The sequence below is a fragment of the Dryas octopetala genome, chromosome 9 (genome assembly GCF_963921425.1).
Source record: "Dryas octopetala chromosome 9, drDryOcto1.1, whole genome shotgun sequence".
Taxonomy (NCBI): Eukaryota; Viridiplantae; Streptophyta; class Magnoliopsida; order Rosales; family Rosaceae; genus Dryas; species Dryas octopetala.
Window position 1 is genome coordinate 158,685 of NC_141374.1, and position 24,729 is coordinate 183,413.

General features: G+C 49.4%; 2 protein-coding genes across 2 annotated transcripts; one reads left to right on the forward strand and one right to left on the reverse strand.

Annotated features, from left to right (window-relative positions):
• The first annotated feature begins 818 nt into the window (after positions 1-818).
• LOC147272996 (uncharacterized) lies at positions 819-7,501 on the forward strand. Its single transcript, XM_086256596.1, has 2 exons — positions 819-2,317; positions 7,291-7,501. The coding sequence occupies exons 1-2, from the start codon at positions 819-821 to the stop codon at positions 7,499-7,501; spliced, it is 1,710 nt and encodes a 569-aa protein (XP_086112722.1).
• A 14,548-nt stretch (positions 7,502-22,049) lies between these two features.
• LOC147272997 (poly polymerase) lies at positions 22,050-23,068 on the reverse strand. Its single transcript, XM_086257569.1, has one exon. The coding sequence runs from the start codon at positions 22,912-22,914 to the stop codon at positions 22,279-22,281; it is 636 nt and encodes a 211-aa protein (XP_086113695.1). The 5' UTR covers positions 22,915-23,068; the 3' UTR covers positions 22,050-22,278.
• Between the last annotated feature and the right edge of the window lie 1,661 nt (positions 23,069-24,729).

The following is a 24,729-nucleotide window of genomic DNA, read 5'->3' on the forward strand; positions in this document are numbered from 1 at the left end:
ACAACTTTTCCCCATTGAATTCTCTACCCTCAGTTGAGGTGCAAAAACCTCCCTAGCTTCCGAGCTTCCTAGCTTCCGAGCTACCGACCCTCACAATGTCTGACGGAGGTCCTATCCTCGACCAAGTCGACAACACCCCGCTGGTTGACAAGCGAGGTAAGAAGACTGCCGAATCTGATCAGGAAGAGTACATCCAGCGATTGGAGGCTCAGCTCCAACGAACCCAGGAACAGCTCGACCTCCAAAAAGGTGCAACACAGCTTTATGAGCGACTCCTCCGTGACAGGGAAGGACATACCACTCCCCGGAGTGGTGAGAGGAGGAACCCCCATGACAGGGACGAACACACCACTTTCCGGGGTGGTGAGATGAGGGATACCCCCCGAAGGGACCAAAATGTTCTCCGCCAATTGGATGTAGGACAAGGTAGCCATCCACCCCCAGGTTTCCAAAAGAGACTTATCCACCCGGTCAGCCGGGCTCGATCTGGCGAGCATCCTACCCGCTCTGAAGAGCTCCACATTTATCAGGACTGTCGTCATCTGCTCGACGACAACCGCTCTCGGCGAGAAGAGCAGCGGACGAACAGGGGCGAATCCAACCCGCGTCCCCGAGACTTGGAGGAGGAGCAGGGGCGATCCAACCAGCGCCCCCGAGACTTGGAGGAGGAATAGGCCCCCCGTCCCAAGCGACGACGGGGAGAAGAGCAGGTCCTCTCGGCTGGGCGCCGCGCAGAAAGTAACACTTTCATAAGTGAACAAGTCGCTGACTCTAGTAACAGCGGCTCTCTTCCACCAGACCAGCTCCAGCAACTTCTCATGGACATCAATGAGCGCCTGAAAAGAGTGGAGGGAGGAAGTCGGGGTGGGCACCCATCTTTAGAAACAAGGGAGCTGCCTGGACCTTTCACAGCTCGCATTCTATCCACTCCTCCGGTTGGCGACGTCCGACCTCCCAAAATCACTCCATACACAGGGAAGGAAGACCCATATGACCACCTCATGAGTTTCAGATCCGCTCTGGAATCTAAAGGTGCTGATGACATTACGAAGTGTCGAATCTTCCCTTCCACCCTCTCTGGCAGTGCAAGGGACTGGTTCTACCAACTTCCTCCGGGCTCGGTTGATTGCTTCAACGAGCTCCGAGAGCTCTTCCTAGGCCAGTATATCATCCAGACCGATAGAATCTACACCACGGATGACCTGACTCGAGTCCGACAGGGCAGCAGGGAATCCCTCCGGGAATACATCACTCGATTTCAGCTGGAACGATCTCGGTGTCGCGATTGTGATGAGAAGGTAGCCTTCGCTGCTTTCAAGGGTGGTCTCCTAGAGGGGGACTTCCTGTTTGAAATCAACCGCCGCAATCCGCGCACCTACAAGGAACTCATGCACGAGGCCATTGCCTATGCCACGGCCGAATTCAAAACATATGGGAAGAAGCCGCCTACCATGGATCGCCTAAGTACCGACCAGGCCATCATAGTGCCACCCCAGCCCAAGCCCTACTCGGGTAACCAGCATGGGGGGTCCGGGAAAGAGTTCAATAAGTTCACCAAGAAACAATTTGGTGATGGTAGAGGTGGAGGACAACGAAGGGAGAAAACCTATCAGACATCCTATGCCTCCAGGTTCAAAGTCTATACAATTCTCACTGTTACTTATACAGAGTTGTATCCCCAGATCAAGGACATACTTCCTAAGCTCCCACCCCGCCCACCACAAACACGATACCGGGCTCACAAGAATTTCTTTTGCCTTTACCATGACGACCATGGGCATGACACCGAAGCATGCAGAGCTTTTAAGGAGGCAATAGAAACTTTGGTACAGGAAGGAAAGTTGGATGGTTTTATAGACAAGGAGGCCACCGAGAAGGCCAAGACCGAAGGACAACGACGGGGGCGGGTCAATACCATCTGTGGGGGCCCGACCCTCGCTGGCAACTCCAACAGGGCTAGGAAGGAATACGCCCGAAGTGCTCAGCAATGCTCCGGCGTTATGGCTGTAGACTTCCACCGTGGAAAAAAAACTCCTAAGCTCGGGTGGTCACCCATTTCCTTTGCTGAGGAAGAGGAACGTGATTTGATTTTCCCACACGATGACCCCTTGGTCATCGAAGCCACCATAGCTAATTTTGATGTGGCTCGGATCCTTGTCGACTGTGGTAGCTCCGTTAACATCCTCTTCGCTCCAGCCTTCACCGCTCTTGGAATCGACCAGGAGAGGCTTGACCGGTCGATCGCTCCTTTGCTCAGCTTTTCGGGCGACATGGTCACCCCTCTTGGTGGGATCTACCTTCCCCTCACCCTCGGGAGGTATCCTTCGTCCGCTACCACAACTACTTAGTTTTTTGTGGTCGACTGCCCCACAGCTTATAACGTCATCCTGGGACGACCGGCCCTTAACCAATTGAGGGTTATGATCTCCACTCACTTACTTTTGATCAAGTTCCCGACCCCATGTGGAACGGGGGTAGTCAAAGGCAATCAAGTGTCAGCCAGGTCCTGCTATATAACTTCAGTCAAGAAGAAAAAAGAGGTCAAGCCCTCTATGGCTGTTTGTGTCTCCAACACCTGCCCTACCCCCGACGCCCTACAAAATCATTGAGGTCGTCCGTCCAGGCACATACAGGCTCCGCGCCACAACCGGCAAGGAACTCGGCCACCCTTGGCGCGCCGAGCACCTCCGCTACTTTTACAAGTAGACACATATTGTACCCCCCGGGGACTTTTTTCAATTTCATCTATGTTATCGCTTTAGTAAATGAGAGTCCTACCATGGACACATTTTTCTTCATTTTTATTCAAAGTGTTAATTGGCTGTATGGACCCCCGGGCCATCAGACATCCGACCCTACCCATACCCGCCCCATGCATTCAAGGGAAGCCAAGTACCATGCATTCAGGGCGCGGCTATGGCAAATGCATTCAAGGGAAACTAAGTACCATGCATTCACGGAAGTCCTACCACGGACACTTTTTTCTTCATTTTTTCTCAAAGTCTTAATTGGCTCTATGGACCCCCGGGCCATCAGACATCCGACCCTGCCCATATCCGCCCATGCATTCAAGGGAAGCTAAGTACCATGCATTCAGGGCGCGGCTGTGGCACATGCATTCAAGGGAACTTAAGTACCATGCATTCTAGGGAAAATCAATCTCATGCATTCAAGGGAAACTAAGTACCATGCATTTAGAGAAAAATCAATTTCATGCATCCAAGGGAAACTAAGTACCATGCATTCGATAACATTCTGCAATACCATGTATTCAAAAGAAGGGCATCCTACCCCATAACGGGTTGGACACCCTCCAAATCATCCAAATATCATAAAGTACAAAGGGAATAATCAAAAGAGTTTGTAATTTGGTACGGGCTACATCCGACCCGCCATATAACTCAAACAAAAATAGGGCGATGGTCCGCCCACCCCTGCCCCCGGGCCATGTTTGCTTCAAACATTTATTTGGGATCCTCTCCCATGTCATGCTCCCCACCTGTGGATGCTCCATCCTCAGGCTCTTCCCCCTGGGTACCTCCCTTTGGAACATTGGCATGTCCATCATTACTGCCAGCCCCTAACAGACCACCTGCTTGGCTTGGCTCAGCTCCTCCTCGCACTGCTCCAACTCTTGCCTAGCCTGGTCTGCCTCCTTCCTGGCCTGCAGTAGCTCGGCCTGCAATGCATTGATTAGGCTTCCTGCCCCGGCTCGAGCCCAGGCTTCCGCCCTGCTCACCACCCAGGCTTCCGCGCCGCGCACCCACCCAGGCTTCCGCGCTGCTGACACCAGCTTCCTCCGAGCTTTCGCCCCGTACACCGCCAGCCCCGGCCCGAGCCCAGGCTTCCGCCCCGCGCACCCACTCAGGCTTCCTCGCCACGCACCCACCCAGGTTTCCGCGCCCCTGACGCCAGCTCTCTCCGAGCTTCCGCCTAGTGCACCACCAGCCCCGGCCCGAACCCAGGCTTCCGCCCCGCACACCTGCCCATAAAAAAAAAAAAAAAAAACAACAACAAAAATCAAGATGGGAAGTACTCGGAATACCAAGACAACATCATGGACATATCAAGATCGCTACTGGTTTCCCACCCCTCATATGTGCTCTTCCACCCCCAAATTTACAACATTCACCCTATCACTTTTCACATGCTCAGCCACCAACCATTTATCAAAGCCAATATTCAAAAAATCAATTCAAGGGGAAGAGCCATGACAACCCATGCCTTACCAGTCTTTCGCGGCTTCAACAGCTCAGACGGGTTCCGACCTACTCATCTTGTTTCCTATGTACCTGGCAAAAAACACAACAATACCCAATAAATTACAAAGTCCAAAATGAAGGCATGTTGCCTACCCAGTGCTCGGCAAGGCTCATACCCACTTGCACCTCCACCTGCTCCTACTCACATTTTCCACAAATTCACAATTCCAAATTTTTCCAAGGCAACAAATTTCACAAACAAAGGGCTAGGAGGAATTTCAAAGTATCTACCTCAAGTGCTCAAAACAAGCTTCAATTTTTTGACCCGCTCAATCCGCGCCCTCCGAGCAGCCCCTCCTACCCGAGCAGCCGCGCACCCGAGCCCACGCTCAAATCCGGCCTGCGCCCACTATTTTCGAGCCGAGCAGCCCACAAATCCGGCCCGACCTGCACAGCTTCCGAGCACGCAGCACTCCGACCCGAGCACGCAGCAGCTCCGCCCAGCAGCCCGCGCCGATCCGCCCACTTCCACTCGAGCCCCTGCACCGCGCCTCCACTGCAGCACCGAGCCCAGCCCGCGCACACAAGCCCGACCCGAGCACTCCATCACCCACCCGAGCAGAGCCTCCGACGCGCGCAGCTCTCCCTCCAACCCGCGCCGACCCGAGAAGAGCAGCTCGCGCTCCGATCCGGCCCGAGCCACCAAGCCCTCTGCGCAGCACTCCGCGCCGATCCAAGCGGAGCCGCCAGCCCTGCGCAGCACCTCCGAGCAGCTCCTCTGCTGCCAGCCTCCGCCCCGCGCAGAAAATCCGGCCCGAGCCCAATCCGATCCAAGCCCCTGCTCTGCGCCCGGTCCGGTCAGCAACTCCTTCCGACCCGAGCAAGTCCGGCACCCAATGCTCCTCGTCGCCGACCCGAGCACCACCCCGGTTCCTCCGACCCGAGTTGCTCCCCCCCCGACCCGAGCTTCCCTTTTCTGCACTGCCCCTTTCCCAGCACCCCTGTTGGCTATCTAAAAAAAACACACATAACAAAAACGGGTGCAGCACTGTTTGGTTATAGAGATTCAAAAAAAAAAAAAAAAAAAAGGGGGGCAGCTCTCTCTCTCCTGACATAGTACAAAAAAAAAGGGAGAGGAGGGGAGAGATGAGGGTGTGGAAATCTTTATATTTGGGCTCTACCATTTCATGCAAGATTCTCATTTACAAAGGGCGACATCCCACCATTGAAATCGGACGAGATTCACTGGGATTACACGAAGCGTCTACTGCTCGGAACACAGGGTGATCAGAAATTCAAAAAAAAAAAAAAAAAAAAAAAAGAGGGAAGTCTTTCATATGTAACCCCCAAGCTTTCCTGCAGTACAGCTTTTCTTGCTAAGGAACTTGGGGGACTTCTAGACAGTAGCTTAAGCAGGAACAAGTGTGTGGTTACTTGTCGTTCTGCTCGGACTCTTTTGTGTACAAAGTTCCCAACCAAGAAGTATCTTTTGCTCGGAAACTTGGGGGACTTCTGTTCGTATGATTAATCATCTGGGCATAACGACAAGTCACACAAGGCTTAACATCATGTCGTTTGGGCCTAGACCCAAAAGCTACGCCCCCGCTAGGCTCCGGCCTCCTAGGCCTTGACCTTCTAGGCTCCGGCCCCATAGGCTCCGGCCTCCTAAGCTCCGGCCCCATAGGCTCCGGCCTCCTAAGCTCCGGCCTCCTAGGCCCCGACCCGTGTCAACTCACTCGGATCCTCGAGACCGGTGACACGTGGCGCTCCTACAGTGCAAGTCATCACAAAGGACACGTGTCATCACTGGATTGGTTGACACTCTTCCAAAGGTACTATAAAAGAGGTACCTTCTTGTCACAAAAGGACAACTGAAATCATTATTATACTATCACTCACTCTGCTCTCAGATCTCTCTGAACACTGACTTGAGCGTCGGAGGAGCTTTGGCCGGCACCACACCGGTGCCCTTCCCGCTCACTTTTGTGTACTTGCGCAGGGTGCTTTGGATATCATTCTCTCTCATTACTCACCAGTCGGACCCAGCTACCCGTTCCTGCCCCACTTCGACGTGTCATCCGCTCAGTGGTGGGTCAACGGGCCTACGTGGTTCGACTCGACGTTGACTGCTCTACCATTTTTGAGCATCAACAGCCTGTTTGTTCTTTTATATGGATGAACTCTTTATCCATATTATGAGGCTTAAATCGAAGAAGTGCAGCATAACATTCATACATTAATAATATTTTTATATTATATATTATCTGCTCCATATTGTATGTTTCACTAAGCTTCAGTATAATTAATTTTACATGATAAGGTCGAACGTCCCTACTGAGTTGTTGGTTAGAGCTCACTCCTCATAGACTTAGCAGGTACTGTAGCGAGAGATAGTGTGAAACCGACCAGGAGTAATTAAGGTGATTAGGCGTGAACCAAGTCGGAATTGGTTTTGATTTTGAAACTGTGAGTGTTGTAATGTACATAAGTACAACTTATTTTGAATATTAAGCTTGAATCCAATTTGTGGCACAATAATAGTACGAAGTTTGTCTCCATTTATTTTATTTTCCTTCATCACATTCTGATTATAGGAGTTAATTCTATAATTAGATTGTGATTTACACCTTAATCTGCAATTAATTCTTAATTTCGGATGAATTAATCTTGGATTGGGGCATGACGGTTAATTATTTCTTTTCTTGCTATGGTATTTCTGGATATTAATGTTATGGGGCGTTTGGATGAATTAATTTGAAACTACTAAAGAATTCACAAATGACGGAATTGAAAACGACATGATTTAAAATTCTAAAATATGTAAATTCTCTTGTTTGGATAAATGTAATCACAATAAAATTTAAATACTGAATTTATAGTAGTTTTATAAAAGAGTGATGGTGATGGTGGCAATAATAAAGATGATGCTTATGGTGAGTTGATGATAATAGTAGGGGTGATGGCCCACAGGCGGTGGGAGAAATGGTGGCCGCGAAAATTAGGGTGTTGGAGGTGGTGGCATTGGCTGTGGTGGTGGTGGCGGCGGCGATGGTGATGGTGATGGTGATGGTGGTGGTGGCGGCCACAGCGGCATTGGTGGTGGGATTAGTGGTGGCGGCAATGGTGGTGGCGGTGGTGGTGGTGGTGTCAATGGTGGTGACGGTGGTGGTAGTGGCAGTGGTGGCGGTGAAGGTGGTGTCAGTGGTGGTGGTGACGGCAGTGGCAATGGCAACAACAGCTGTGTCAGTGGTGGTGGTAGCAGCGACATGATGGTAGTGCTAGTGGTGATGGTATTGTGATTAATTGGCAAGGTGATGAGTGAACACGATTTTTTTTTTTTTTTTTTTTTTTTTTTTTGTAAAAATTAGAATTTTGAAAAATGACACCAATTTTGGTGGAATTTAAATTTGGAATTTACAGACCTCAAATTCCAATTTTTTTTTTCCACATAGAATTTACAAAATTTTGTATTTATGGACCCAAACAAGGAAATTAGAGCATGTAATTTCTTAAATATTGAATTTTATTTAAATTCCAAGTTTTTTTCGCTCTATCAAAACACACCATTATTGTCTTTTAATTGCTCAGTTATGTAATCAAAGTTTTGTCTAATTGTCCTGATAAAATGCTTTTGAAAATAATCTACTAGTTGTCCTAGTGTTCTTATATTTGTTGTTTCTTTAATTTTAATGCTTTGTGATAAACTAATTAATAAATCTACTATGCTATTTTCTATTTGATGGTCATTGCTATGTAATATGTCTAATAGTTTTTACTATAAATGACAGAATAAAGTGTTATTATCTAGGGTAAGCTTTTTCTTTTGTTGCTCACTTAATTCTAGGTTATGGTATTCTATCATAATTCATAACCTGCCTTTTTTCTAACTTAGCTGCTATCAGTGCCCGAAGATTACTTCTATATCTGCTAAAGCCTAAAGTACGTAATATGGCAAGATCTTATAAGATTATAAGCGTATGCTTTTTGTTGATTAAGTATTTACCCAATCTTTAAAGCGAAACCATCAAAGTTCCATCTGCTCATGATACCTAGAGCCGACCACCAGCTGGCTTCCAATCGGGTTAGCAAGTTAGAAGTAAGAAGTCAACCAAAAAAAAAAAAAAAGAAAAAAAAAAACTCGATCTCAGTGTCCACCTGAGTGTCAACACTTCTTAGTTTAAGGCAGGACTCCTCTTTTTGAAGCGGAGATTCCACATGCAATGTTGGTGACCTGGGGAATAGGCTTAGGTACTGGGTAAACATGAGATCAGACTAGCCAGCAAAGATACTGTTGATGCAAATTCTCGTAAGGTAGATGCAACAACTTAGAAAAGCTGATCTGGCTGATCAGATGCTTTGCTGGATGATGAAGTGGATGTTGGTTGAGATCTTCCTGCAAAAGAAACAAGATCAAAGGAGATGGACCGGTGTGGTACCGGCCAAACACACTCCGATGATGAAATCAATGATGGTGTTTGATGGTGGATGAGGAAGAACAGAGGATGAACTTGGGAGAATAGGAAGAACAAGGCAAATGTTCTGGGTTATTCTCAGCAAGTTGGGTAAACTCTTTTGTGAGTGGAAATTTTGTGTAAGTGTTTGTGGGTAGATGCATAGATGCCTCATTTTGTGCATATATGGTGCTTTATATAGGCAAAGGAAGACTTAATGATTAAGTTACCTGCATGTGAATGAATAGTTGCCAGAGACCCACGCATCTGGCCAGACCTAGTTGCATGTTCAGCTGCTTGCTTCCTCAGCATTCAATGCTGCATTGAATGCCCAATTAAATGCAAGGTTGGAAGGTTCAGGCAAACTGCCCCAGTAGTCATGAATGCAGATCTGACATTCTATCTGTCAGAAGATTTGTGTCAGGTGCATTTAAGTGTGGCGGTTCGTCCCAGCGTGATCTTCCTGGGAATGGCGGCGGAGAGCCGAGCCGAGCCGATACGAACACATATTCTTATGCGTAGACATGAAGCCCATGTGTGGTCGGATCGGACATGGGATTCCAGACCGAGCCGGTCCAGTAGATTGGGGTCTTTCCGAGCCCTAACTGGTCGACGTCAGAACTCGAAAGAAGACCATCTCCTGTCCCAAGCCGAGCCGAACCGGGATGATCGTGGGAAGATGGACACTCGATCCCTTGGAAGATCATCGGTTCGGCTCGGACCGAACATGGAGGGCCCGGTGTGGAGACCCGGTCTGAGCTGGTAGAGGGAGTGCTGAGCAGTGATGATGTGGAGGTCAAAGTTTGACCACTGAGAGTCAACTCCGAGGTGGATGTTGACCAGCCACGTGTCGAGCCGTGATTGGCTGTTCGGATTGATGTGGATTTTCCCACAAACAGGAGTCCCCCAGCTTCCGATCCGAGCGGGCAGTGGTGGATTGGAAGTTGAAGTGTAAGGACAATCCCAAAGATAGCATGTCGCTTGATCCGAGCCGAACCCTACGAGCCCATGTTCTCGAAGATCCGAACACATGACGACTTGTGATTGGCCAAAATATCTCAGGGACAGGTGAAAGGACGTTTGATTTCTGCATGGGGGAACGCAAGGGTCACCTCATTTATGGGTATTTTGAATGCTTGACAGGTGTCAAGATCTGGGACTTGAAGCGCCAAAAAATGAAGGGCTGAGATCGGTTTGCATGGGGGTATAAATTGGCAGTTTCTCTCTCTTCCTCTTCACTTTCATCTTCAGTTTCTTCCTCTCTCTGCGAAACCTCCCTCTCTCGCCGCGAACTTCAATCTCTCACCGCCGTCTGAGAGGTTGTCCGATCCCGACTTTGACCAGACACGGTCGTGGGCGAGGTGGTTCCTAGTGTGTAAGGGGCGGAGACTTTGGGCGGAGGAAAACCAGTAAGTGATTCTCCTCCTTTTTGAGTTTTCTGCATTTTCGGGTTTTGGGTGTGTGTTCTTGAGAGTTCTTGAGGAAAACTACTTTTTGATTCAAAAAGCAAGAGATAGAAAGGTGAGAAGGTGTTCATAATGTCTGAGACTGACTCGAGTGGCCGGCTCGGCTCGGGAGAAGCCTTTGAAGGAGATAGTGAGGCCGAGATGAGCCGAAGCCCATCGGCGGGTGAGGCCGAGCCGAGCCGAAGCCCACCTGCGGGTGAGGCGAGTTGGGACGGTTTGTCCGAAGAATTGGACGAGGCCGGCTCGGCACTGAATCGCAATCCAGGTGGGGAGCGCCGAGCCCGAGGGGACCAAGAAAATCCCGAGATATTGAGTTCCGACCGGGAACAAGGGGCGGCCGAAGGTGACGACGAGGAGCCCCTTGATGTCGAGCCGATCGCGACCATCCCGAGCAGGCTAACCTCGGGATCAAGTGAAAGGGACAGGGGTCACGATGCGTCGACCTCGGCTCAGCAATTCACGGGGAGTCCGATCGACCCGGACTTTTACGAGGAGTTGGCGTGGAGGGCCGATCAGATCCCAAATGAGATGACCGAGTTTCATCTCGAGGATCTGAGGGCTCGGTACTCTGTTCCTGAGGCCGTGCAGATGAGATTGCCGATGAAAGGGGAGAAGCCGAGCCGACCCCCCAAGGGATGGGTGACCATGTACCCAGAGATGTTCGAGAACGGGGTTCGGCTCCCCTTACACCCATTCATTCAGGATTGGCTGGCCATGATCGGCGCGGCGCCGCACCAGCTCAACCCGAACGTGTACAGAATCATCCTGTCGTTGCACATCTTGTGGTACAAAGTGCACAAGTGTGTGCCGGACAAGGATATCCTGTTCTGCTCCTACGCGCTAAGGTCAAAGCAGACCGAGCTCGGCTTCTACAATCTGCAGGCCTACTCGGGGCCGTTGTTCACAGGGAATCCCTCTTCCCAGAAGACTTGGAAGAGGAGATACTTCTTCGTCTCTGGGGATTGGGAATTCGCCGATCCGAGCAGACCCACCCCGGCTCGGGTTCCCAGAGCCTTTAGGATCCCAGGTGGGCAATGGAAGACCGGAGCCGATGTGAGGGCAATTTGCACACGTTTTGTAATAATTGTATATATGTATTTTGTGGCTAACTCCTTTCTGTTTCATCCTTGCAGTCAGCTGGGGCAAATATAAACTCCGAGGCGAGCTGAAGGATCAGATCGCCGTGATCAGAGACTCACCGGCCGAATACCTGTCCACCAAGTTCCTGCTCGGACCGACTCAGATCAGGTTGAGTGGGATCTCCTGGTTTGTACCCAGGTGGAATCCGAGAGCGGAGAGAGGTATGAGTTCGGCAGATCTTGAGGCTCGGCTCAGGAGGAAGGCGGCGAAGAGCATCCAGAGGAGAGCTGGAGGTCGGGTGCCCGCCGAGCCTACCCCGGTACCGAAGCCTACCGCCGCCGCAGTTCGACCCGGGCCTTCCGTGACGAGACCGGCTCGGCAGGGAGAGAAAAGGAAGGGCCCGGCGACCGAGATTCGTCCTGAGAAGAGAACTCGGGCCGAACCCGGTAGTGGGGATGCCGAAGCCTCTGGCTCGGCGCCCCTGAAGACAGTGGAGGTCGACCCCTGCATCGAGCCGTTCGTCTCGGGCCTTAAGCGCGTGATGACGGCGAAGGCGCGGGAGGGGCTGTGGACCAGTCAGGACGAGCCGAGCTTCAGCCACCAAGCTCTGACCACATCCCGCCAGGCTATGCTGGTAAGTCTTTTTTACTTCGGATTTCGTCTATCCGCTCGGTTCGGATTAGTAATAAATGTGTTTCTTTTGCAGCTCGCCATGAGGCAGTTCGAAGCTGCCCATGCTGCCGTCGAGGCCGAGGCGACACTGGGAGATTTCGGGAGCGGACCCAGGAGCTCAAGGAGAAGCTGGCCGAGGCCGAGCGGGTGGTGAAGGCCGAGCGCGATCGGTCGGCGGGTCTGAGGTCCAAGTTGGCCGAGAAAGAGGTGGAGGTAGCTCGGCTCGGGAAGGAGCTTGTGTCCTCGGAGCAGAAACTGACTGACCTGGGGCTGTACGTCGACGATCTCCAGCGAGACGTCGAGGCTGCCGAACGGAGGATCGCCGAGCTCCGACGTCAAGCTGGAGCGCCGAGCGCCAAGGCACTTGCTGATGCCCACTTCGAGGGGTACAAGGAGTTGCTGGACGAGATCAAGTCGAAGAGGCCGGACTGGGATGTCTCGTTCCTCGGCGAGTCCGACGGTGAGGAGGATACCCAGGGAAGTCAGCAGGATGAGCTTCCACTCCCCGACCGCCAAGTCCCCGCTGAAGCCGAGCCGACTCCGGAAGATCCTCCACTGCCTGCGTACGAGCCGACTCCGATCCCCCCGGCCCCCGAATCTGATCCCAACGCTGAGATGCAGATCGGCGGGGTTGAGGTGGTGCAGCTCGGCGAGGAGACGCCCGAGGAGTCAATTGAGCCGATCCAGGAGGGCCCTGCCGAGCGATCTGCATGATGGCTAATTTTGTTTAATTGTCATGTTATGTTTTTATTTTTCTCCCCGAGCCGATGTGTGGCTCAGGTTTGATTTGAATTTTGAACAATATATTGTTTGGATTTATCTTGTTTAATTTTATCAGTATTTTCTTTTTATGATATAAGTTGCTGTCAGTTCGGCTCGGAAATTAAGCTAAAGACATAACTAATAACACATGGGTAAGAAAATGATAAAAGTGAAAAACATAATAGAAACCAAGGCATTTTGAGATCGGCTCGGCATGCCGATCGCAATGAAAATGAATGGTAATGATAAATTAGAGCTTGTCTTCGGATCAGCTTGATAAGCATAACCAAGATAAGTAAAAATTTAAAAACCCTAGTAATCCCAGATGAGCTCGGCATACCCATTGAGATATTTAGGAATTTTGTTTTTTGAGAAAAATATTCAAACCTACTTTCAGATCGGCTCGGCATGCACGATGAAAGTTTTGGTTGGAGTGTATATTTTTCTTTTAGAAATATCCTGTTGAACGTTAGGACTGTAGGAAGTCACTTTGGCTCGGACAGGGATTTTTATAGACCTGATGAGTCTGTAATATGCCGAGCGTCGGGCCGAAAGTGGCGCGCCAGCTCGACACATGAGTTTATAGACCTGATGAGTCTGTAATATGCCGAGCGTCGGGCCGAAAGTGGCGCGCCAGCTCGACACATGAGTTTATAGACCTGATGAGTCTGTAATATGCCGAGCGTCGGGCCGGAAGTGGCGCGCCAGCTCGACACATGAGTTTATAGACCTGATGAGTCTGTAATATGCCGAGCATCGGGCCGGAAATGGCGCGCCAGCTCGACACATGAGTTTATAGACCTGATGAGTCTGTAATGTACCGAGCGTCGGGCCGAAAGTGGCACTTCGGCTCGGCACATGGGTTTACTATTTTTTCGAAGGAAACACTTAGATCTTTCCTCTTTGTTGAAAGTGTATAGGAGTAGAGTCCCCAGTGTTTGTTTCGAAAAATAAGAAGAAATGAGTCAAAATGTGTTCATCTCTTCATTGATTGGAATGGGTGTTAGGTCGGACAGTCCCCGATCCTAACTACATTTTACTGGTAATAAGTCTTCAAGTGTTCAGCGTTCCAGCTATGCTTGAGAGGCTTCCCAGCCAGAGTGGCCAAGTTGTAAGTGCCAGGCTTGACTATGCCTGTGATTCTGTATGGTCCGGTCCAGTTCGGATCGAATGAGCTCTCCTTGACAGCGAGGGGATTCTTTTTCATGACGAGGCTGCCCAATCCGAAGCTCCTGGGTCTGACCCTCTGGTTGTAGTATTTGGCTACCCTCTGTTGGTAAGCGGCTCGGCAGAGATTTGCGTCGGTTCGCCTCTCCTCGATTATGTCCAGGCCGAGCCGAAGTCCGGTGTCATTGGTCTCGGGATTGTACGTGCCGGTCCGGAATGAAGGGGTCCCCATTTCGACCGGGACGACAGCGTCAGTTCCGAACGCCAATGCATAGGGTGTTTCCTTCGTGGAGTTGCGATAGGAAGTTCGGTAGGACCAAAGCACCTCTGGCAAGAGTTCAGGCCAATTTCCCTTAGCACTATCTAGTTTAGTCTTGAGGGTTTTCTTGATGATCTTGTTGATGGCCTCGACCTGTCCATTCGACTGCGGATGGTAAGGCGCGGTGAAGCGCAAGTTGATGTTCAGACGTGAACAAAAACTCCTGAACTTCTTGCAGTCAAACTGTTTGCCATTGTCCGCAATGATGGTGTGCGGCATGCCGAACCGGCAAATGATGTTCTTCCAGACGAAGGTCTCCTTCCGTTCGGTTGTGGTTGTGGCTAGGGGCTCGGCTTCGGCCCACTTGGTGAAGTAGTCGACTGCTACTACGGCCATGGTGACTTGCCCTTTCGCCTTTGGCATTGGGCCGATCAGATCGAGTCCCCACTGCGCGAACGGCCAGGGACTGGATATGGAGGTCAGCAACTGGGGAGGTTGATGGGGAACCGCGGCAAACTGCTGGCATTTGATACAAGCGCGAGACAGATGATCTGCGTCCTTGTTCAGCGTTGGCCAGAAGTAACCCTGTCTGATCGTCTTGTAGGCAAGGGCTCTTCCTCCATAATGGTTTCCGCATATCCCCTCGTGGATTTCTCTCAGCACATCCTGACCTTCTTGGGGGGTGACACACCGCAAGTAGGGCAGGGAGAAACTCCTCTTGTAGAGCTGACCGTCGATCATGCTGAACCGAGCCGACCTTGTCTTGATGAGACGTGCCTTGTCCCTCTCTGGGGGAAGGATTCCGGAGACCAAATAGGTGATGATCGGCATCATCCAGTTCGGCTCGGCCTCGGTTTGCATAACTGCGGCCTCGGTTTCGATGGTGCTAGGTCTGTCCAGGATTTCAACTGGGACATGCCTAGCGGATCCGGTGTCCGTGGCCGAAGCCAGGCGTGCCAAGGCATCGGCTCTGCAGTTCTCTGCCCTCGGGATTTGGGATATTCTGTATTCGCGGAAGTTCCCGAGCAGCAAACGGGTCTTCTCGAGGTAGGCAGTCATGCTGGGTTCTCGAGTCTCATACTCTCCCAATATCTGATTGACGATGAGTTGGGAGTCGCTGAAGATGTTCAGTTTGGTCGCGCCGAGCTCTTTTGCCAATCTGAGTCCGGCGATAAGTGCCTCATATTCCGCTTCATTGTTGGATGCTTGAAATCTGAAGCGAAGAGCATACTCCATCACAACTTGTTCTGGAGAGATCAGAACAAGCCCGGCTCCGCTTCCCGTGGCGTTGGAAGATCCGTCCACATAGAGGGTCCAGGTGAGGAGATCGACCTGGCCGTGTTCGTTGATTGTGTTCGGATCGGACGCCGTTGGCATAGCGTCGGTGCGCGGTGGGTCCTCCGTAGAGGTGGTCGACTCACAGATGAAGTCCGACATAGCCTGGCCCTTGATGGCCGTCCTGGGACGGTAGATGATGTCAAACTCGCCGAGCTCGATTGACCACTTGATGAGCCGACCCGAAGTCTCGGGTTTTGCCAGGATTTGTCTGAGCGGCTGATCCGTCAAGACAACGATTGAATGAGCCTGGAAGTAGGGCCTCAATTTCCGAGCCGAGCTGACCAGGACGAGAGCCATCTTCTCGAACTTTGGATATCTGGTCTCGGCATCGACGAGGGCTCAGCTCGTATAGAAGACGGGGTGTTGTACACCACCGACCTCTCTCACTAGAACTGAGCTGAGAGCCGAGTCAGAGACAGAGAGGTAGAGAAAAAGTTCTTCACCTTCCTCTGGTTTGGATAAGATGGGAGGTTCCCCCATGTGCCTTTTCAGATCTTGAAAGGCCTGCTCGCATTGGGGGGTCCATTCTATGTTCTTCCCTGCTCCCCTTAAGGCTTTGAAGAAAGGGAGGCACCGGTCAGTGGACTTCGAGATGAACCGGTTCAGGGCGGCGACTCTTCCAGTCAGACTCTGGACAAGCCCTGTTCAGATCGGTGAAGTCCACGCACATCCTCCACTTCCCGTTGTTCTTTTTCACCATGACCACGTTGGCAAGCCAGTCGGGATAGTTGACCTCCCGGATGAACCCGTTATTTTGCAACTTGGTTACCTCTTCAGCCATGGCGGCGTATCGGACCGGATCGTACGACCTCCTCTTCTGACGGACCGGTTTGCATCCCGGGTCGGTGTTCAGCCTGTGGGTGATCACGTCAGACGATATGCCTGGCATGTCATCGTAAGACCAGGCGAACACTGCCGCATTGGCACGGAGGAAGTCGACTATGGCAGAACGTTGCTCGGGGCTGATCTGAGTCCCCACTCGGACGAGCCGATCCGGTGTCTCGGCCGAGATCGGCACTTCCTCCCAAGCCTCGACGGGAAGGGGCCGAGAACCTGGGCTCGGCTCGGAAGTGAAGTCGAATGTCTCCGCCCTTGGCCACCTACCCGAATCGGCGATGGAGTCAAGCTCCTGCGAGTTCGGCAGCTGACCCTTCTGCTTGATCGAAGCGGCGTAGCAGGACCGAGCCGAGCACTGATCTCCCTGGATGACAATGCAGTCGTCGCCCACCGGACATTTGATGAGGAGGTTGGCGTAATGGACGATGCAGTCAAGGTCGACCAGAGCCGGTCTGCCCAGAATGATGTTGTAGGCTGACGGCCGCTTGACGACAATGAAGTACGTCATGCAGGTCTTCTTGATCGGTCCCTTCCCGAGCGAAAGGGGAAGGTAAATGTGTCCGAGGGGCTGAACCACTTCTCCCCCGAATCCGACCAAGGCAGGTGTATCGGTCTCCAGCTTATCCTCGCCGATGCCCATCTGCGCGAACGCAGAGTGGTAGAGGATGTTGACTGAGCTCCCTCCATCGACGAAGGAGCGCGCAATGGTAGTTCCGGCCACCTCAGCCACTATGACGACCGGATCATAGTGGGGGAAGATGATCTCATTCGCTTCGTTAGGCTCGAAGGTGACCGGTGCCCAGTCTTTCCGTTGTCTTTTGGAAGTGCTGGGCTGACCCGCTTGGATCGACAGGGACTCGTGAGCTTGAGCCGCCTGTCTGACATACTCCTTCTGGGATCGGTTAGAGCTTCCCACGAAGGTTGGTCCCCCGCCGATCGACCCGATGGCAGCATCCTGGACCTCGATCGTGTTGGTGGGCTTCTTCGGCGCGGCCTTGGGTACCCTAGGCCCACCGGCCAGGAATTGATTGATCTTACCCGCCCGGGCAAGAGTCTCAATCCCGTCGCGGAGAGCGTAGCAATCACCCGTGATGTGGCCGTGATTGGAGTGGTATTTGCAGAAGACGCCCTCCCTGATTTTGTCTGGGGAAGGTCCCTTGATCTCCCTGGCAGGCGGGAGTTGGTCCTTGATCTTGGAGAAGATCGTCTCCAGACCGGCGTTGAGGGGAGTGTACTCCGTGTACTGGACAAACTTAGGTCCCTTGCCCAGAAGTTGGCGTGGCTCCTCGATCCTGGTCTTCTTGGATTGGACCTGGGGTTTGGGACTTGCAACCTCTCCCTCCTTCCTCTTGGCCGAGGTCGGCCTGGGATTTAGGGCCTCCACCTGAGCATCCCACTCCTCAGCCCGCGCCCACTTAGTGGCTTCGGCAGAGAGCTCATCGTAAGTGGAGGGAGGATTCCTCATTAGGTGGGAGCGGAGTCCTCCGGCGTGCAGACCTTGCATGAGGGCGTTCTTAGCTGACCTATCGTCGCAATCGTCGCACTTCGTATATTCGATGTTGAAGCGGATCAGATAGGCCTTGAGGCTCTCCCCTTCCTGCTGCTTAATGAGCGACATATCGTTCAAGTTGTAGAGTCGTTCGGATACAACCCGATATCTCGCCAGGAAGGCCCTCCGGAGGTCGGAGAAGGAGTCGATGGAGTTCGGTTGGAGAGTTCGAAACCATCCCCGAGCCGAGCCCTTCAAGGTCGAAGGGAAGATTCTGCACTTCGTGGCTTCAGATGCCTGACGGGCCTCCATGGCGTATCTGAAGCTGTCAAGATGGTCGTAGGGATCCTTGGCCCCATCGTACTGATCCATCTTGGGGGGCTTGGTGTCACGGGAAACCTCAGCATCCATGATTCTGCTGGTGTACGGGAGGGGGAGTTCCTCTCCGTGGTCGGCTCTACCGGTATACCCCCTGGAGACCTCGACGTGGCCGAGCCGATCGTGGACGCTCCGGATTTGGTCCTGGACCAAAGTCCGGACAAGATTTTCCACGTCGGGCGGGGTCGGCTCGGCCGCATTTTCCCCCGAGCATTCGGCCTGGTTACCGAGTCTCTCACTCACCGGCTGGCGAGTGATCCTCTCGCTCACCGGTCGTCGATCCGACATGATCATAGTCGATCCCAGTCGGTCGCTCACCGATCGTCTCCCTGAGTGAGCTCCTGATGGGGAAGGATCCTGGCCGGTGATGGGACCGAGCCTATCCCCAATCGGGACCCTGGTTTCGGCCGAATTGGCTGGACTGTTGGCCCCTAACCTGGATTGGGCCGGGGGTCGTCGGTTTGTATTCGGGTCGGCATGGTCTCCGCCCGAATTCCTGGGGACACGTTTCCCGAAAGCCGCCTGTTTTTGCTGAAGAAGACGGTGGGCGTTCAGGCACTCGGCCTGTTCGGCCGAGGGCATGTCCTCGAAGCCCGGGAAGACGTGATCCGAGTCCTGCCGATCGGTCTGGTCGTTCGGCTCGGCAGGAGTACTTTGCCGAGAAGGAGACGGTGAAAGGACCTCCTGCTCGGTTCGGGTCCGGCGCGATCGGAAACCCGATCCCCCACTGTTCTCGAGCTGAGCACGATGGCGTGCAAGTTCCCCGGCCAGCTCGGCCTGTTTTGCGAGCAGCTCATTATTCTGCTTCAGGAGTGCATTTTCAGCGGCTAGATGTCGCTGGCTCTCCTTAAGGAGCTTGTGAGCAGCTCGGATTTTTGAGGGACCTTTGGACTTTGATGTCCTGGGGAGTTGTGCTCCCCTTGTCTTTTCAGGTGTTTCAGGCTGATGTTGTTCATCATTCTGAGACGCCCCTGAAGAAGAACTGGTGTCCCGAAAGATGGTAGTCATGATGACTTGCGTGAAGGAAGAGCTTAGCACTTGCGGTGATGAACACAACGGCTGAAGTCAGCTTCCCACAGACGGCGCCAATCTGTTGATGCAAATTCTCGTAAGGTAGATGCAACAACTTAGAAAAGCTGATCTGGCTGATCAGATGCTTTGCTGGATGATGAAGTGGATGTTGGTTGAGATCTTCCTGCAAAAGAAACAAGATCAAAGGAGATGGACCGGTGTGGTACCGGCCAAACACACTCCGATGATGAAATCAATGATGGTGTTTGATGGTGGATGAGGAAGAACAGAGGATGAACTTGGGAGAATAGGAAGAACAAGGCAAATGTTCTGGGTTATTCTCAGCAAGTTGGGTAAACTCTTTTGTGAGTGGAAATTTTGTGTAAGTGTTTGTGGGTAGATGCATAGATGCCTCATTTTGTGCATATATGGTGCTTTATATAGGCAAAGGAAGACTTAATGATTAAGTTACCTGCATGTGAATGAATGGTTGCCAGAGACCCACGCATCTGGCCAGACCTAGTTGCATGTTCAGCTGCTTGCTTCCTCAGCATTCAATGCTGCATTGAATGCCCAATTAAATGCAAGGTTGGAAGGTTCAGGCAAACTGCCCCAGTAGTCATGAATGCAGACCTGACATTCTATCTGTCAGAAGATTTGTGTCAGGTGCATTTAAGTGTGGCGGTTCGTCCCAGCGTGATCTTCCTGGGAATGGCGGCGGAGAGCCGAGCCGAGCCGATACGAACACATATTCTTATGCGTAGACATGAAGCCCATGTGTGGTCGGATCGGACATGGGATTCCAGACCGAGCCGGTCCAGTAGATTGGGGTCTTTCCGAGCCCTAACTGGTCGACGTCAGAACTCGAAAGAAGACCATCTTATGTGCCGAGCCGAGCCGAACCGGGATGATCGTGGGAAGATGGACACTCGATCCCTTGGAAGATCATCGGTTCGGCTCGGACCGAACATGGAGGGCCCGGTGTGGAGACCCGGTCTGAGCTGGTAGAGGGAGTGCTGAGCAGTGATGATGTGGAGGTCAAAGTTTGACCACTGAGAGTCAACTCCGAGGTGGATGTTGACCAGCCACGTGTCGAGCCGTGATTGGCTGTTCGGATTGATGTGGATTTTCCCACAAACAGATACCATCCGAAGGCCTTAGTGCTAGTTTATATAACTTGGTGCAATCTAGTAATTTCATATGAATAATAATTATGATACATGTTCGATCAGTTGAGCTAACCTTTATCTAAGTTAAGATGTGACATGGAAAATATCACAATAAACTTCTCTATATGAACTAATAACTTTAATCCTCAAAGTACTTTACTATCTAACATTATTATTATAATGATAAATAAGATTTTGATATCAAGTTTCTCCTTACTGATGGTGTCTTTGAAATTGTTGTCTCTAAACACTATGTGGGGTATAGTACATATGAAACACAGCATGCAACACCTTAGGCTATAATGGCGGCTGAAATTCAAGGATTTGTAGAGTTGTAGACTCAGAGACCTTTCTTACAGTAACAAAATTAATAATCAAAGAGACAAATATATAACAAGAAAAAGGAAATATAAGGACCGAGTTTATCAAGATAATAATAATGCTTGAATAGTGTTACCTTGTTTTGATTCTTGAAATTGAAGTTAAACTAAAGAAAAGAGAGAGAGAAGTTTTCGAAGAACTGAATACTTGTTATATTATTGCTTGTTTGAATACATAAATGGTTTACAAACTGAGAACAAGAGAGAGGGAGATAGCACGAGAGATCCGTTCTTCTCTAGTTGTGCTTTACAATAGAGGGTTGCTCTTCTATATATACACAAAAGAGAAGATTGAGATTTACTATAGCCCTAAAATTATTCGACTATCATGGGTATAATAGGAAATAAGAATTCAACCAAATAAGTAGAGCAAAGTTTTAGGAAAAGGACCAAAAGGGAAAGAATCTTGTTGTTGCTTCCCGTGGATATGCATGCAAAAGGGCAAAAGAGAAAATAAATGGTCTGAAAATGTGTAAGTGGGCTGAATTGGGAGTCCTAACTCTGCAGTGGGTTTAGCTGTCGTTGACCTAATACACTCCCCTGAGGCATAAATTTTGAGGCTCATTTTTTCAAAATTTGTCATAATAATTCCAACTAAAAGAAAACCAAAGTAAGAAAATGGAGGAGGGTTCTCAGAAGGTCAGGCTCGGATGGATCCATTCGGTCAACGAAGAATTAATTTACGTTGACGTGTCTGGAAGCACGCAACATAAACAAGCACGGTCCAAAACTCCAATCTGATTGAGTTTAGACAATAAAAATAAAAAATAAGAAATTTGGTAGACATGTAGACACGTTGGCATGTTTTCAAATTTTGATGTTTGGATTTACAACTGCTAGAGTCAGACAATTAAGTACACTGGATTTATGAAGTTGGAGAAAAGAGTACCAAATCTATAAATAAAATTAAAAGCTTAATAGATGTGTTGCTTCCAACTTCCAAGTTCCGGTTGTTAAGACTTAGAGGCCGGTAGGGCAGCTGCAGCAAATTCCTGCCAATTAATACAAAGTATACATATACTTGTCTAGTTCTCTTTCCCCCTACAAGCTTCTCTTGATCTCCTTCCTTCCATCTCAAAACCGGCATATATAGTACCTTATTTTTCCCAAACTGTGTTCTCTCCAGTCTCCAAGAATGAATTACTAAACAAAGTATATATTTTTGGATTTTTTTGTTTCCTTTTCAAAGTATATATAATATATATTTAATTTTACCAGGACCAAATAAATAACAACGTACTTCATTAGTTGCAAATTTGAGTTTTCTACTTTTGTTTTCAACTGCAACTAATAGTCTAACACAACTTTAATCTTCCGAAAGAACTAAATGAGATGGCAAAGTTGTATTTGTATATACATAGCATAAAGGAAAACCAAACAAACAGATGGAAGAAAATTAAAATAATGGATCGATATTCGACTAGAAGCTCAATATAGCCAAGGTACAAACACTCAATGTATTTGTGTCTTGAGAATATACAAAAAAGATGTATATATGTATATGTTACAAATTTACAATACAAAAAAGATGGATATCATGAAAAAAGAAGTAACACAATGCTGAATATTGTATGATCGCAGGAGGATTGTACACGTTGGTTGGCCATGAATGATATTCTAGAGGACGGTGCCTTCGTAAATGGTTGTCAATCTGAGTTTAAAAGAACGAACGGCCTTGATGGCCCTTGTGGAAGTGTATTTGTGAAACTTCCGGACAGACCCAGATCTAGAAATCCCCAAGCCAGGAGCAGCTTTAATATTGTTCTTCTTCTTGGAGGGTGCAATCGTTATATCGTAATCGATATCATGATCATCTGATCTGGGTTTCGAAAGCGGAGAAATACGGGCCTTGTTGTTACGGCGATGACGAGAGTGAGAGTCAGCTCCTTTGGTGTTGTTGGAGGCATTTTGGAGGGCAAGGCTGGCTCTGACTGCCAAGGCCGCCATGTCCGTTGCACTGAGGCGGCGTTCAAGCTTAGACGCCAGCAGAATGAAATAGATCTGATCGGCCTCCAGTTCATCCTCCAAATCTAAAGTCGGGATGTAATTGTCGAAATACAAACGGTCGGAATTGCACAAGAAAAATGAAGAATTAGAAACGGCTTCCTCCACCTCAAGGACTTGGGAGACAACAACGGGAACTGGGTATTCGCGGAGACTTCCATTTATGGAGATGACTTTGACGGTGGCTACTGCATCAGAAGCAGAAGCTTGTAACTCATCACTCCTCACTAGCGACAAGCATCCACCCATTTTCCAGATTGTTAATTGTACGTTCGAGCGAGTAATGCTTGCCAGCTGATCACAACGTCTTACGCGGAAGAGGAACAAGGCAGAACGTACACAAGTTTGCTTCAGACTTGAGACTTGAGAGTTGGGACTTGAGACTTGAGAGAGGAATGAGGGGAGGTAGGGACGTGTTGCTTTAATTAATAAGGCAAAGGAAACAAAGTGGAAAGGGAAGGAAGGATGGAAATAAAGTGCTGTTGTTGTCGTTGGTAGGCCTGTTGGAATAGAAGTTGCATAATGACAACGTATGCAACTTCGTCAGGGCTAAGGAGCCAATCTGCCTGCCAATGGCGTTATCTGACTTCAAATGCTGAGTCTCTCTTGTAATTCTCCTCTTTTCCTTGTTTTAAATAATTAATTTAATTTACATGGTCAATCCTGAGTCCTCCTAAGCGAAAGCGATGACGCACGCGGCTCAATTTGTGTGCTTCTGCCATTGGCTAAATGAATGATTCAATGAAAGAAACCAAAAGGACAAAGCCTAGAAGCTCCCAAGACTCCCAACAAGGTCCAAACCAAAACACGAACGACCCAAACAACCCAATAGTCAAAATACATATACAAGGGAACAACCAACAGAAACGAACAGTGATGTTGGGAGGAAGGCCAAAGTTCAGCATTATGTTAGGGCCTGAACGCAAAACAAGTCATGCATGACACAGGTACTACCTCCCTTCTGAACCCATTGCCTATCCGGTAATGGAAACAGTAATTAGGCATAAGAGAAATGATTTTGTCTGCACGAGTCAACATATAATTGATTGTGTAATTAGTAGTAGAGAAATTCATGAGATTTTAGATTTGTAATTAATGAGTGGTTGGTGGAGAGTTGTCGTTGTATTTTTATTATATTTGTATATCCTGTAAATGTTATATATGCCTCTTTCTAGAGATGAATACGATATCACAAAATTCTCTCAAACATTTTTCAATCCATTATACATTCAGTTAATGATTTTTCCATAAAATCATGGATTCACTACTACAATTTTTTAAATAGACAACAGTAAACAGATAACGGTTCTTATTTTGTTCGTTATCTCTATTTAACACACAACGGTTTTTAGAAAACTGTTATCTAAAGGTATCATAGCCAATGTTATTTGGTCTGATCAATTTTCCTAAATTATTAAACACAATAGTATTAGGCAAAACCGTTGTGTTAGGCAAGTCATACAAAAATAAAAAATTTGCGGGTCTTTATATTTGACAAAAACACACTCGCCTTAATGAAAAATTTATCGCGCCACTTAAGTTTTTTTGGGTCAAAGCCCTCTGACTTCACTTCACCTAATCAAAACACTCATCCCCATTCGAACTCCATCTTCATCCTCCATCTCCCTTTTCTTTTCATCTGTGTTACATCTCCTCCCTTTTCTACCCATACATCTCCTCCCTTTTCTTTTACTCAGTTCTTTGCACTGACCATTCCTTCTTAGCCCTAATATCAACATCGATCAATCTAGGAGGTGAACACGCATCTTCTATGGTACACTGATTTGGATTAGGGTTTGAATTTTTTGCAAGATTTAAGTCCTAATATGGGATTTTTTTAATCTATGTTTGATTCCTTTATAGACCTATATTTGGTGCGATGATTTCTCAGATTTTCTAACAAAAAGTAAGAAAGAACTGCAGAGTAAGAGCTTTTTCCAATCACAAATCCGACGAGTCTGCGAGTCACTCAGCCAGCGAGTAAGAACTGAGAAGATATGGACAGAGAATGGGTTCGAAGCCTGGCAGCGGCGGCGCCGCCTCCACCCAGAACGAATCCATCGA

Excerpts from the sequence above, each read along its gene's own strand:
- LOC147272996 (XM_086256596.1), top strand. The coding sequence starts at position 819 with ATGGACATCAATGAGCGCCTGAAAAGAGTGGAGGGAGGAAGTCGGGGT. Across the intron at positions 2,318-7,290 it reads CTTCCCCTCACCCTCGGGAG|CGGCATTGGTGGTGGGATTA; the intron begins GTATCCTTCGTC and ends TGGCGGCCACAG.
- LOC147272997 (XM_086257569.1), bottom strand. The coding sequence starts at position 22,914 with ATGGGTGGATGCTTGTCGCTAGTGAGGAGTGATGAGTTACAAGCTTCT.